The sequence below is a fragment of the Fusarium falciforme genome, chromosome 6 (genome assembly GCF_026873545.1).
Source record: "Fusarium falciforme chromosome 6, complete sequence".
NCBI lineage: Eukaryota > Fungi > Ascomycota > Sordariomycetes > Hypocreales > Nectriaceae > Fusarium > Fusarium falciforme.
Window position 1 is genome coordinate 1,823,372 of NC_070549.1, and position 12,925 is coordinate 1,836,296.

The following is a 12,925-nucleotide window of genomic DNA, read 5'->3' on the forward strand; positions in this document are numbered from 1 at the left end:
GTGTGTACGGATGCCGTTCGTGTAAGGATTGGGAAAAAAGGAAAACGGGGGTGTATGAGCGATTGATATACCCATCATCTTTTTCTTCCCGCTGTTCTACCACTGCCATAGACTTGGAGATCTGGTCTCTGTCTGTACCATAGCAATGAATGAAAAAATACCCAATATCTGAGTGCCGGTGATGATTTTTCTGCTGTCAAGTCCTGACGGGTCACCTTGGCGTTGCTTCCACTAAACATGGATCATGACACCTACGTTGACGGAATCATGAGTGTTGCCCTCAGCCTATCAGGTAGCTGCGAAGAATTAGCTAAATATTGGGAATGCTTGAGCAGGCGATTGGAACAGGTAGTTATAAAAAAAAAAAAAGATTGGCTATGTTTCATGATCAAGTCTATCACAACTCCATCAATATTATACAACACACCCCCACCACCCATCCTCCATCTGCACCTCTCATCGTCCTCCGTCTAGTTAGTGTATGTCGACTCATGTCTAAACCCTCACAAATCTAAACCATCAAACCCTCATCATACCATGGAATACCCATTACTATGTAACACGGCGTCCACTTAAGCCCTGGCCGCTCTCCACTCCTCAATCTTTCTCCTCCGCTCCTCAACCTTCCTCTCAAACTCGGCCACCTTCTCCATCCTCTTCTTCTCCTCTTCCTCCTCCTTCTTCTTCTGAGCGGCAGCCCGTCGAACCGCCTCTCGGGCGAGCTGGTCGGGTCTTCGCTCAGCAATATCTCTGGGTCGGTAGTCGCTGAAGAACTTCTTCAGGCCGACCTCAATGATCCAGCAAGCCGCATAGTCGATGACCATGACGGCCGTCATGTTGGTCTTGAACTCTTCCGAGAAGGGAACAAGCTTCATGCCCGAGTTGATGTCGGGGAAGAGCTCGAGAGCGCAGGCAAAGGCCAGGCCAGAGACACCGACGATACCGTAGAACATGCCCTTGTTCTCCGAGAGGGACTCACGGAAGGGACGGCCCTGGTAGTTGATGGCAAATGTCGAGATCTGCTGGATAAGCTGGAGAAGATAGACAGCTGAGTTGAGGAGAGAAGGAGAGAACTCGGCCTCGAGGTCGATGTCATCAGAGCGACTATTAAATGTTAGCTTGAGAAGCCAAAATAGATGAACGTTGGCAACTTACGGGTCAAGTCTATCGCACAGACGTGCAATGTAGATGAGGGTGACAATGTGGACGGCAAACTGTCCCAAGATGGAGCCGATGATGTAAACGTTGAAGATGTTGGGTTGAGGACGTTCCTTGCTCAGACCCTCAACAACACGGGCGCGAGAGATGCTTAGGAAGCAGACAGACATGAGCATACCACTGATGGTGTACTGAGTGTCGCCAAACTTGATACCCTCGAGGTACAGGACGGACAGGGAGTAGGCGGTGATAAGACAGTTGAGGGCGAGAATCTTGTACATCTGAATGGTGGCAACGAGAGTGCAACGACCCTGTCGGATAATGTTGGGCACGGCAATGACGTTTCGCAGCTTCGAGGTGAAAGGGGCAGCAACAGAGGCGTCACCGAGCTTTAGAGTAGGTGGCTCATCATCTCCAAGGTCAGCCTCCATCATACCAGACGCAAGCTTGTCGGCGAATCCAGCGGCCTTGTTGTTGATCTCGGCTTGACGAGCGGCACGAGGGTCCGAGTTGATGAGCTGCTGGGCACCGGGAGAGGTGATGGTCTCGAGAGCATGGCCCTGGGACTTGGCGTACTCCTCGGGAGTCACGTTCTTCTTCTTGGCCTCGCGTTCGATGGCCTTCTGGAACTGAGGGTTGGTGGGACCAGGAGGGTACAGGTGGGCAATCAGGGCGGGAACAGGGGGAGGGGGCTGGTTGAAGCGGGCCATCAGCTCGATCTGCTTTTGGTACATCTCCTTCATCTTGCTGTTGCGAGCGTGCTCGGCAATGCGGGTAAGATCCTCGGGGGTTCCGTTCAAGAGGGCAATACCAATGTGAGCCTGCTTCAAGGCACCGACGTCGTTGGTGCCGTCACCAGCCATCAGAGTGTAGTAACCCATATCCTTGAGACCGAGAAGAATGTCCTCCTTCTGCTTGGGGGAAACACGAGCGTAGACCCAGGTGTGTCGGAGGAGAGAGTTCCAGGCAGCCTGGTCCTTGAACTTGGCGAGGGCGTAACCAGTAACACAGATATCCTTGGTGCGGAGAATCTCGGGGTCAAGGGGCTTGGAGGGATCAACCTTGATGCTGACCTTGTCATCGACGCTCTTCCACACAAGCTTCTCGCCGCCAGCGTTGTCCTCGGGGGCATCAAGGATGAGAACCTCACGGTCAACGATCTCGACCTCTCGAGCGACGTGAACAGCGGTAAGAGGGTTGTCTCCGGTAATCATGACCACACGGTGGCTGCTCTCGTTCAACATCTGAACAGCTTCCTTGGCATCATCCTTGAGGGGGCAGTGGAGCACGAGGAAGCCGGCAAAAGTCAAGTCACACTCAACCTTCTCTCGCTTCAGTTCATTGATCCTAGCAGAGCCCAGTTCGGAGTCATAGGTAAGCTGCTTGTAGGCGAGGGCCAGAACACGGGAGCCCTTGCGAGTAAAGTACTTGTAGGTCTCCTCGTAGTCGTGGGGAACAGTGGTAAGCATCTTTTGGATAGTCTCAGGCGCACCCTTGACACCGGCGAAGGTGCCCCTAATCTTGTGACCATTCTTGATATCGTTGCCGTGAACCATGGCGACCGAACTCTGACGCTTGAGGGCCGAAGAGAACTGGAATCGACGTTTGATCTGAACGGTACCGTGGGTCGTGCCAGCTTTGTTTGTGCTCATGAGGGTGTCATTTCGGCCAAGAGTCCAGCCGAGAGAAGTAAGGGTAGCCTTCTCCATGGGGTCACCAACAATTTCTCCCTCGTCAAGCTTAACCAGGGCGTGGGCAGTGGCAAGAACGAGCTTGGTCTCCAGGCTGGCCTCGGTGACAGCAGTCATGGTGGAGTGGGCGCCATCAGCCTCCTTGGTGTCCTTGATCTCATCGTGCCCAAGAGCAAGACCGGCAATACCCTCAACAACGAGGTCCTCACCAGTCAGAGTACCAGTCTTGTCGAAGCAGGCCACGTCGACGCGGCCAGCAAAGGGAATACGGAAAGGCTCAGTACAGAAGATGGCAAGCTTGGCGAGAGCGGCCAAACTGGTGTTGACGGCAAGACTAAGCTCCATGGGAAGCTCAGGAGGAACGACACTGGTGACAATCAAGACGCAGTCCAGCATGAGCTTGGAGCGCTTGCGATCCTTGCGGACACCCTCATCCCAGACATACCAGGCGGCGGCAATGGCGAAGATGAGGAGGAACAGAATGAAGAAGAGAGCCTCGGCGTTGTTGGCAGAGACTCGCTCGGTGGAGTAGATCATGGTTCGCACCAGGTTACCCTGGGAAGTCTCAAAACCGGTCTTCATCACAATAGCCATGGCGCCGTTGTCAGGAGGAGGGGGAACACCGGAAGAGAGCTTGGGCTTCTCCTGATCGGGGTTTCCGTGAGTAACCTGGAGGACCTTGGTGCCTCCCCAGAGGAAAGCGTTCTTGTCGAGACCCTCGGTGTCCAGGGAGACATCAGATGGGCGAAGCTGGATCGAGTCCTTGAGGAGAGGAGTACTCTCACCAGAGAGCATAGCCTCGTTGACAATGGCGGTTCCCTCAACCAGAAGCATGTCGCAGGCGACACCGCTGTCCTCCTTGGTTCGGCCAACAGAAACAAGATCGCCGGGAAGAAGATGGTCACTCTGGATCTCAGTCCACTTGCCAAGTCGGAACACCCACATATCGTAGGGCTTGATGCTCATGCCGCGGAATTCGTTAAGGGTACGCTGGCGCTGCCAGACAACAGTGCTCTCGAAGGCGACGAGCATGAAGAGAGTGAAGAGCGAGTAGTACCAGTATTCATCGAGCATCCAAAGACCAACACAGAAGATCTGGAAAACAAAGAAGGGCGCAACGGCGTGCTCCTTGAACAGCTCGGTGAAGGTAGGGACGGGAATATCAAAAGTGTTGAGGCCATAGTGCTGCTCGATGCGCGACAACTCGACTTGGGTCTGGATACCCTTGGCGGTCTGGAAGTGGCCGATGGTGGCCTTGGGCTCGGCGTCGATGTCGAACTTGAGCGTACCAAACGACTTTGCCTCGGGGTCGTAGAGGAAACGGCGCTTCTGGAAGAGGAACGAGGTGTTGAGCTTGCCGCCAGCCTGGGTCGACTATGTTAGTTACAGTTTGGAAATTGAGGTCAGAAGACTCTCCCCACCTTGTCGCGAACCAGCTTGCAAATCTCGGCAGACCCGGCGTTGGCGATGGGAATGACTTTGATCAACTGCGCATCCTCAACGTCCTTGGCCTTGGAGGCCTTGAAGCTGGCCTCAAGGCCGACGCTCCAGTGGGTGCTGAGCCATGTCAGGGTCTGGAGGGTGATGATGGTGCCGCACCAGAAGACGGTCCATTCCTCTGCGCCAATGTGCTTCTCGTAGAGGTCGGGTGTCAAGTAGAATGCCAGGAAAATGGGCCAGATGATGGCGAAAGGCCAGACGTAGGCGTGGAACTGAAAGGGCAGCGGGCGCAACAGCTCGGCCTGCTTTATCTGGGGGTTGTCGACGAGGGGCGCCATCGTGGGCGGAGTGGACGAGACGGTTAGGTCTCTCTCTGCTGGGATGTATTAAATGGACAACAATCAAGTGAGAAAAGACAATAGATTAGATGAAGCCAAGAATGGCCGAGTCGAATGAGGCGCGCCGCGAGTTGGTGGAAGATGCCCGCCTCTGCCAATTTGTCGTGTCGAGGGCAAGTCCAAGCCACAAGTCGCGATCTGTACTTTTTGGCCGATGCGTTCTCATGGCGGAGACGGACGGTCCGGCCTCTCGGGGCTTGCCATGCACCGATGTCATCACGTGATTTAAATGTCACCGTCCACCATCTGATCTGTTCCTACGCCGCACGCCATTTCCAAACGTGTCCATGGTCTTCTAAAGACACGACACCACAACCTGACTTCTCAGGAGAGGTTTATAATGTCATTCTCTAGCGCGTGTTTGAATTCGCCGAGCTAAGGAGACTTTGGTCCTTGAGCATTCCGCCACCGGAATCCCGGAATCGTGTCCAACATGGATGGCGGAGCGGGGCGGAATCACGGAGTGGCCTCCGCTTACACAACACCTCGCGATATCTCGCCAATGCCCGAAGCGAGAACGTTAATGGCTTCGCTTCGCAAGACTTGAACTTGATTACTGAGCGTAACGAGTTTCCACTGAATAATCTTTTAGTACTGTTGCATTATCAATCCTTCAGAGACGCCACCAGCAAACTCGCTGTGATTTCAACGCCCCTGAGCCACCGCGTGAGTTGAGAAGCAGCTTAACAACGTTAGAGTTCACGGTCTTGAGGGTCGACCCCTGTCAGCTATTCAATGCCCAAACGAACCCGCCAATAGAGGCCCCTGCAATTGTGGGAATTGAGATCGGTATGAGCCAGGACGATTCGCGATTGATTCGTCAACTAGTTTAGCTATTAGTTGATGCGCATCTATCAATCCGGCTTGGTTGTCTATATAATGGCCCCAAGGTGATCCTGTTCATCTCAGATACCAGCTCAACAATTCATCTCAACTTCACTTCCATCGCTTGCTTTTATCACCTACTCACATCCCACACAATGGCCACTCTGAGGTACGACCCCGAATTCGCCAAGGCATTGGAATCTCTCAGATCCAAGCGTCCCTCAGGCCCTCCTCAAACTGCCTTGGAAATCCGTCGGAACAATGACTCTCTCTTTGAAAACATGTTCCCCAAGGCGCCCTCGGCCGAAATCATCCAACAGACCGATTACACCATCCAGAGTTATGATGGTGCAAAGATCTTGCTCCGTCGTTTTGCCAATCCTGAGCACCTCTCGGCCAAGGAGCCTCTGCCTACGATTCTTTCCATTCATGGCGGTGGCTTCGTCTCGGGAAGTGTAGATGCTTGTGCTGGACTGGTCGCCAGCAAGGTTCTTGCGGCCGATCGTCCCATCTTTGCTGTTGACTACCGTCTTGCACCCGAGCATCCTCACCCGGCCCCCGTTGAGGACAGTTACGCTGCTCTCAAGTACCTCCTTGATCACGCTGTGGAGCTCAACATTGATCCCAAGCGTGTTGCCGTTCAGGGAGAGAGTGCTGGTGGCGGCATTGCTGCCGGGCTGGCCCTCTTGGCTAGGGACAGGGAGCTTCAGCCTCCGATCGCGAAGCTGCTTCTTACATATCCCGAGCTCGATGATCGGACACGGCATGACAAGGACACTGAGTTTCTCAAATTTGTCACATGGACCCCCAAGCACAACGAACTGGCATGGGCGGCCTACGTCGGCGAGGACAAGGCCGGGAAGCCCGAGGCGGATGTCTCTCCGTATGCTGCCCCAGCGAGAGCTACGACGTACAAGGGCCTACCATCCACATATGTAGACGTCGGAACGCTGGATGTGTTTCGGGAGGAGAACCTGGAGTTTGTCAGGAGGCTGCTCGCGGATGACGTCGAGGTCGAGTTTCACGTCTGGCCCGGAGTGCCACATGTGTTTGAGTTTCTTGGAGCTGGGACAAAGTGGCACGTGAGAGCAACGGAGGCTAGAGTAGATGCCATGAAGGAGTTTTAATTGATAGCCAACGTAAGATAGTAATATGTATCGCCGTGTGTGTATTCAGTCTGAGTTTGTCTAGCAGACTCTCACATGAAACGTGAGAATCAGTGCTTGTTAAGAAACGATACAAGAAGCTCAGAAATCTTTTCGGGTTGGTCTTCAAGCGAAAAGTGCCCTGCATCCTCCACAATGTTGAGCTCGGACCCCGGAATAGCTTCATGAAGTTTATGAGCCCAGTCAACAACCTGCCAGGCATCATCCGCGCCCCAAATCAACTGCACAGGTATCTTCTCCAGCTCACCAAGGCGAGGGGCCACTTCCATCGTGTGCTTAGGATCATAATGCCGAACCTGATGCTCAAACAAGCTCGGTTGGCCGATGGGGCCGGAGATGTATTCCAAGTAGGAGTCCAAACTCGATTGTTCGAACTTGGCAGGGTTCTTGACAGCGTGAAGCAGCCACTCTCTAAAATGGGCGCGATGATCGTTGTCGCTCACTTTGATGAGAGACTCGAGGCCCTTCTGCATCTGCTGCTTGGTCCGCTTCGAGGGGTAGCTGTCGAAGCATACCACGTCGATGAGCGTCAGCGACAGCACCCTCTCTGGTGAGAAGATGGCGAACCGCTGAGCAATACCGCCTCCAATGTCATGGGCGATGATATGAGTCTTGTCCAAGCCCCACAACGACAGAAGTCCTTCCAGGATTGGTACCTGGCCTGTCATGGACGTGTCGACGGCAGAGTCCCAAGGGCGCTCAGAAAGGCCAAAGCCAAGGAGATCGAAGACGTGCACCTTGAAGCCTTCCTCGACGAGCCTGGGGACGATGTTGCGCCAGATGAGAGATGAAGAGGGAGTTCCGTGAAGGAGGACGACTGGAGTGCCGGTGCCGTAGACGCCATAGGCGATACGGCTACCTCTGATGAGGGCGTTTTCTGTGACGATAGGCTGAACCATGATTGAATGCTTTGGGATATTGCTTGTCTGATGTTTTGGAGCAGAGCGAGCGGCTGAATCTATAGTAGCGGATTAATAATTGATGTGGTGTCGTGTGAAGGGCGCACTCGAAGACGCAACTGCCATCCTCCTTGGCGCAGAGGAGCGCCATGGGTAGTCAAAAGAGCCCCACAGTCCTTGATTTCGATCAAGGAACTGGCTTTTGGGTCTCTGTCGCTGAGTCTGCTGTTTGTCGCTCAATGAACCGTGTCTTGACTCCCGTCAACATGGACAAGAAATATGAGCGACCTTCGTCTTCGGGCAGCAAAACAGCTTCAATCTTAAACTCCTTCACTAGCGCTGGGACAAGTTTAAAGACCACAAGCTCAGCCAAGTGACGCCCAGGACATGACCTTGAGCCGCCGCCCCAGCTAAGGCTGACTCGTTCCATGTTACGAGCCGTGTCGGGGTCTGCGTTAAGCCACCGAGCGATGTTGAAGAGATGAGAGTCGGGACCGAAGACGTCTTTGTTTCGGTGCAAGGCTAGTGGGTTGCAGCCTACAGTTGTATCGGGCGGGAAATAGAAGCCGTGAAGGTGAAGGCCGCCGTTGGGAACCTTGCGTGGGAGGGACATGCTGATAACTGGGTATAGCCGTTTGACCTCCTTGATGAGAGCCTGCATTATCGGGAGACGGGTAGCGGTAGAATATTGGCTTGAGTCTGCCGTGGCGAGCACTTCTTGGGAAACTTGAGCCTGGACATCTTGAAGAGAACCTAGCACAGCCATGATGGAGGTCAGAGTGGACGCCATGGTCTCATGCCCAGCACCAAAGTTTGTCACGGCCATTTTACGCAGGTAATTGTCAGTAAAGTCGGGTCTGACCTTGTGAAGCCGAATGAGATCTGTAAGGAGATCCTGGCGGCTGTCCTTGGGCGGGTTTGGTCTTCTGGCTGCGTTGACACGTCGAGAGACTCGCTTGCCAACATCCTGTCCAGTCATCAGGTCTGAGTCCAAAGGTCAAAAGCGATGAACTCACGACAAAGAATGGCTTGAAGTTCTTTGGTGTCTTGAAATTGACGCCCCAAGCCGAGCTGAAGAGCCGACCGACCGTTTTGGACAGAAACTCGAGCTTGACAATTGTAGGGAAGAGGCCAAAGACACTCTTCCGTCTCCAGCCGTGATAGGCATGCGAGCCCGATCCCCAATCAGTGCCGCTCTTGAGCATTCCGGGCGACCATGAGAGGACAACGGACCCAAGACATTCCACGGCGATGATGTGCATCCACTCATTCAGCTCGACTGGAGCGCCCTTGAAGCTCTTCAGCTTGGCGATGGCACGGTTAATGACATCGTCAATGGCAGCCTCGTATTGAATGAGATTGGACGTCTGATAAACAGGGCCAATCATGCGGCGCTGGATTCGGTACCGCCTCACATCCCGTTCCGAGAGAAGGTCGAGTGTGTCGGGAAAATGAGGGTTGAGATGCCAGTCGATGCGAGGTTTGCTTAGGCTGGTGGCCACTGCGAAAGTCAGTCATGATCGATGACGAAGATGATTTGGAACAAACAGTAAAAGTCCGACTTTTCATATCCGCTACCACTGCCTACTGAAGTGTAAGTTGAGGCTCTCATGAACTTGGGTGCGACATACTGTAGATGGCCTGAAAAGCCTCCTTGGTGTCGAACCACACTTCATCTGGTCCTACTCTCACAACAGGCCCGTATCGCGAATGCAACGTCTTTCCTAAATGGGCCATACGGCCATTTCTCGCATGGTATGCGTGCCAGAAGCTGGATATAGCAGCCAGCCTGGGTCCAGGGATACGTGCAAGTGGGTGAAATGTCAATCGGTGGACGGCGATTGAAGCCAGTAGCACAACGAGGGTGAACACGATCTTGAGGAGTACCTGGGCTATGAGACTGCATAGAAGCGTCATCCAGGCGAAGAAAAGTGAGAAAGCCATGATATTAGCGAGCAAAGCATCACGGCGAGCTCGTGTTTAAGACCGTGATGTTTGTTGACCAAGGGAAATTCTGTGCGAAAAAGTTGAGCTCAGACCCCACATTCACCAGATGGATAAGCCACCACCATCAGAACACTGCCAGTTTTACACAAGGGGAACGATTGTAATGAGAAACTGTATTTATGACTAAATTTGAAGTATTAAATAGTATCGAGCCTAACTTTTATTGCCAATTAATTGACATGGGCCATCGTTTACCAGCAGATTGCCCAAGTAACCATCAGATCCTGCCTACAAGGCGCTCAACTTATAACCGATGCATCCTTTCTCTATACATGTCACCATTAACCAACTTTCGTCTACAGGTCAACTCAGTTCACTCCTGTCCTTCCTTCGCTTTCCTCTTCTTCTCTTTTTTGATCCTCAGCTCCTCTCGCCATTTAATCCCCCGAGCCATCAGGAGGATCATGGCTGGGCACCCAAGTAAGAGTATCCCTGCCACCAGAGTAAACGCCCAACCCGCACCCAAAGCATCAACCATGGGAACAATCGCAGCACTAGCTCCAGCCCCAACCAGACATCGGGTCAGGTTATTGGCAGCGCTGGCGGTTCCTGGCTTTCCCGGGTGAATGTCAATTAGTAGCGAGCTAGTTGTGTTGTTGAAGCCCACGATGCCAACTCCCATCAGTCCGCTCAGCACGCAGGGCACGGCGACGTGCGTCTTGGCGTCAACTGCCCAACCCCAGCCGATGAGCATGACGATTGACATGAGCATGAGTGGGAAACCGATTTCGAGTCGAGCGCGCTCAATTGGAAAGCCTGAAAGGTCTGGCTGACGGCTCTTCTCGTAGGGGATGCCCAACTTGATGCAGTGGCGCTCGAAATTGCGATTGGTGAAGGCACCAACGATGAATGATGCGATGACAGAGCCAGCTGCAATTGGAAGGAACATAAGACCGTTTTGGATCTCATTAAAGCCGTAGATTCTCGAGAATAGAGTGGGCATGGCTGTGGCAATGCAGTAAAAGCCAGCAAAGCACAAACTGCTAAAGCCGAGCAACAGACCCGTCTCTTTCTCAAACAGCATCAAGACTGACTCGAGTACATTCGGTGCCTTGAACTTGAAGGTCTTTTCTTTTTTTGAGCCGTGAGAAGCTTGGCGGCTGAGGTCGGACTTGGCTGCTGACATCCGAGTCCGTCGGGATTTTAGTATCTGCCACAAAGACCGATACGCAGGGGGTGGAGGAATTGAGCCGTCGCCCACGATGCGACGGCATGTTTCTGGGTAGAATATGACGACGAGAACAATGGCTACTCCGGCAAATATTGTGAGGAACCAGAAGATGGATCTCCAGCCAAGATACTGGGCGAGAAGGCCGCCGATGACAGGGCCTAGAGCAGGACCGAGGACGACAGGTACAGCAGTCAGGCCTATGTACTGGCCTCTTTCTGCAGAGGTGATGACATCTGCGACGACAGCGTAGCAGAGAGTAACTGTGCTTGCAGAGCCAGCAGATTGAAGACATCGCAGACCCAAGAGGGCGCCGTAGCTGGGTGTAAGCGCCAGTCCAATGTTGGCGGCGATGTAGAGGGTGAAGCAAACAACATATGCAGGTCTTCTCCCTCCACTGTCAGCCAGAGATCCAATAAACATGGGTGTAACGCCCTGAAAGATCATGTAAGTCGTGACGCTGAGGTTGACCTGCGAGATGGTCACGTCTAGGTCTTTGGCGATGGCGGGCAATGCTGGGAAGTAGATCTGGGCCGTCATGGGGGAGAACAGGGCGGTAGAGGCTGCTGCCAACACGATGAAGCGTTTTTGCCATGTCGTAAAGATTGAATAGGCAGGAGGTGCATCTTCAGTTGATGATTCAGGTTGTTTCTCCAGATCTTGGGTCATAGGGGGAGGTTGCTCCTCGTCTTCGCCAGGGTGGCGATCGGTACATGTCGAAGAAGCACTCATGGTCTGATGAATGAAAAGATAGAGTCAAGATGATCAATTCATACCATCCCATCCAGTGTTTTCAAGAAAAAGAGAAGAGACCAAGTCATATAAATAATAAGGCGGTGTTCAGGAAAAAGATGAAAGTCCGTCCTCATGGGGGTCATAAGTGGGTTAATTCACACCCCATCGGCACCGACGTCGGCAAAATGGGGAGTCATGGACAAATCAACACACGCTCCTGATCGACTTGCAGCATTAAATGGTGTGGGATTGGCTGTAGGCAATGGAGATAGATGTGATATTTCCGAGACTAATATAACTGAATGGTGATTGATGCGTTGATCGGGCTGTCGCTCGTCTCGTATGACGCGCATTCTCTCGTCGTCTCAGACCTTTGATACATCCCCTTGTCGGTGTGGTAGGAAAGCAGATGGTAAAAGCACAGGGCACGAGATCAAAATCCATCTTGAGAACTTACCTTGTTCATTTCGCTTGGCAATGGCCTTCTTTATCCATGGGTTGAAGATGCTTTACTGCGCCCGTTCCAGATCCCCTTTCAAGGCCCAAGGGCCAAGGCTCAGCCAAGGTCTACCCGGATCAAGGTTGATTTCGAGTATATTTACCTGCAGGCGGACGTTTGAAGGAATTGAAATGTTTAATGAAGGGATTTAAAACAATCAAGACATCGCCCACCAAATGATATTGTAGAGTTGAGAATACCAACGGTCTGTTTGCCTGTACACATGAGGCTGACTCCTATCTCACACGATCTGAGTGAAACCCTCCCATTGTAGCTCGATCTCGACTTGGATCCGCTTCCAAGCCTAGTAAATCTACCGAGATACAGCCGCCGTGCCGAGCTCATATCTAGACTGGTGTAACGTGATACTCAATACGTTTGCACCCGAGCCACTCACCTCAGCCTCAACAAATCGATGCACCGAGACAAGGTGGAGCGTTTTGTGTACCGTCACATTCGTACTAGTGGGAAACAATGAGTTAAGAAGGCCGCTTATAAATACCACGACTACTCTCTTACCATTGTTGATACATTCTACCAACCCAAGCTGCCCACCATGCCCGAATCAGCCAGCGCTGATAGTCTAATGGCTCGACCAGTTTCACCTATAACTGACGATGACCACGACCTTTCCACGACATTTCTTAATGGGTCTGATGTACTCGCTTTATAAACTCTGGGAAGTAGTTCGAGCGAGACTTCATTATCGCCCCGAGCGCGTCCATACTCGGTTGAGGAACAAGACGTTCAAGTCTGAGCCCCTCGAGATGCTTCCTTACGGGTTTGATGCCAATTCGAGGGACCACTTGAGGGTTTCCCGTAAAGCTGGTCAGAATGTCGAGGGTAAGATAATTCAACTAGAGGAAGCGGACGAGGGGCCAGAGTTGAGGCTGAAGGATGGACCTGAATGATCATTGAAAGTGGTTTTGGGAACGTGTT

The 12,925-nt window shown here is 52.7% G+C and overlaps 4 protein-coding genes across 4 annotated transcripts; 1 reads left to right on the forward strand and 3 right to left on the reverse strand.

The window, feature by feature from the left end:
- Positions 1–572: 572 nt before the first annotated feature.
- Positions 573–4,627, reverse strand: NCS54_00811500 (Hypothetical protein; the record flags this gene model as incomplete). Its single annotated transcript, XM_053153513.1, has 3 exons — positions 573–1,104; positions 1,156–4,223; positions 4,271–4,627. 3 exons carry the CDS (start codon positions 4,625–4,627, stop codon positions 573–575), a joined length of 3,957 nt encoding a protein of 1,318 aa, XP_053009488.1.
- A 1,040-nt stretch (positions 4,628–5,667) lies between these two features.
- Positions 5,668–6,639, forward strand: NCS54_00811600 (Abhydrolase-3 domain-containing protein; the record flags this gene model as incomplete). Its single annotated transcript, XM_053153514.1, has 1 exon — positions 5,668–6,639. The coding sequence occupies one exon, from the start codon at positions 5,668–5,670 to the stop codon at positions 6,637–6,639; it is 972 nt and encodes a 323-aa protein (XP_053009489.1).
- An 89-nt stretch (positions 6,640–6,728) lies between these two features.
- On the reverse strand, positions 6,729–7,577 carry NCS54_00811700 (AB hydrolase-1 domain-containing protein; the record flags this gene model as incomplete). Its single annotated transcript, XM_053153515.1, has 1 exon — positions 6,729–7,577. One exon carries the CDS (start codon positions 7,575–7,577, stop codon positions 6,729–6,731), a length of 849 nt encoding a protein of 282 aa, XP_053009490.1.
- Positions 7,578–7,764: 187 nt separating this feature from the next.
- Positions 7,765–11,484, reverse strand: NCS54_00811800 (Hypothetical protein; the record flags this gene model as incomplete). Its single annotated transcript, XM_053153516.1, has 5 exons — positions 7,765–8,544; positions 8,594–9,078; positions 9,126–9,161; positions 9,209–9,469; positions 10,047–11,484. The coding sequence occupies 5 exons, from the start codon at positions 11,482–11,484 to the stop codon at positions 7,765–7,767; spliced, it is 3,000 nt and encodes a 999-aa protein (XP_053009491.1).
- Between the last annotated feature and the right edge of the window lie 1,441 nt (positions 11,485–12,925).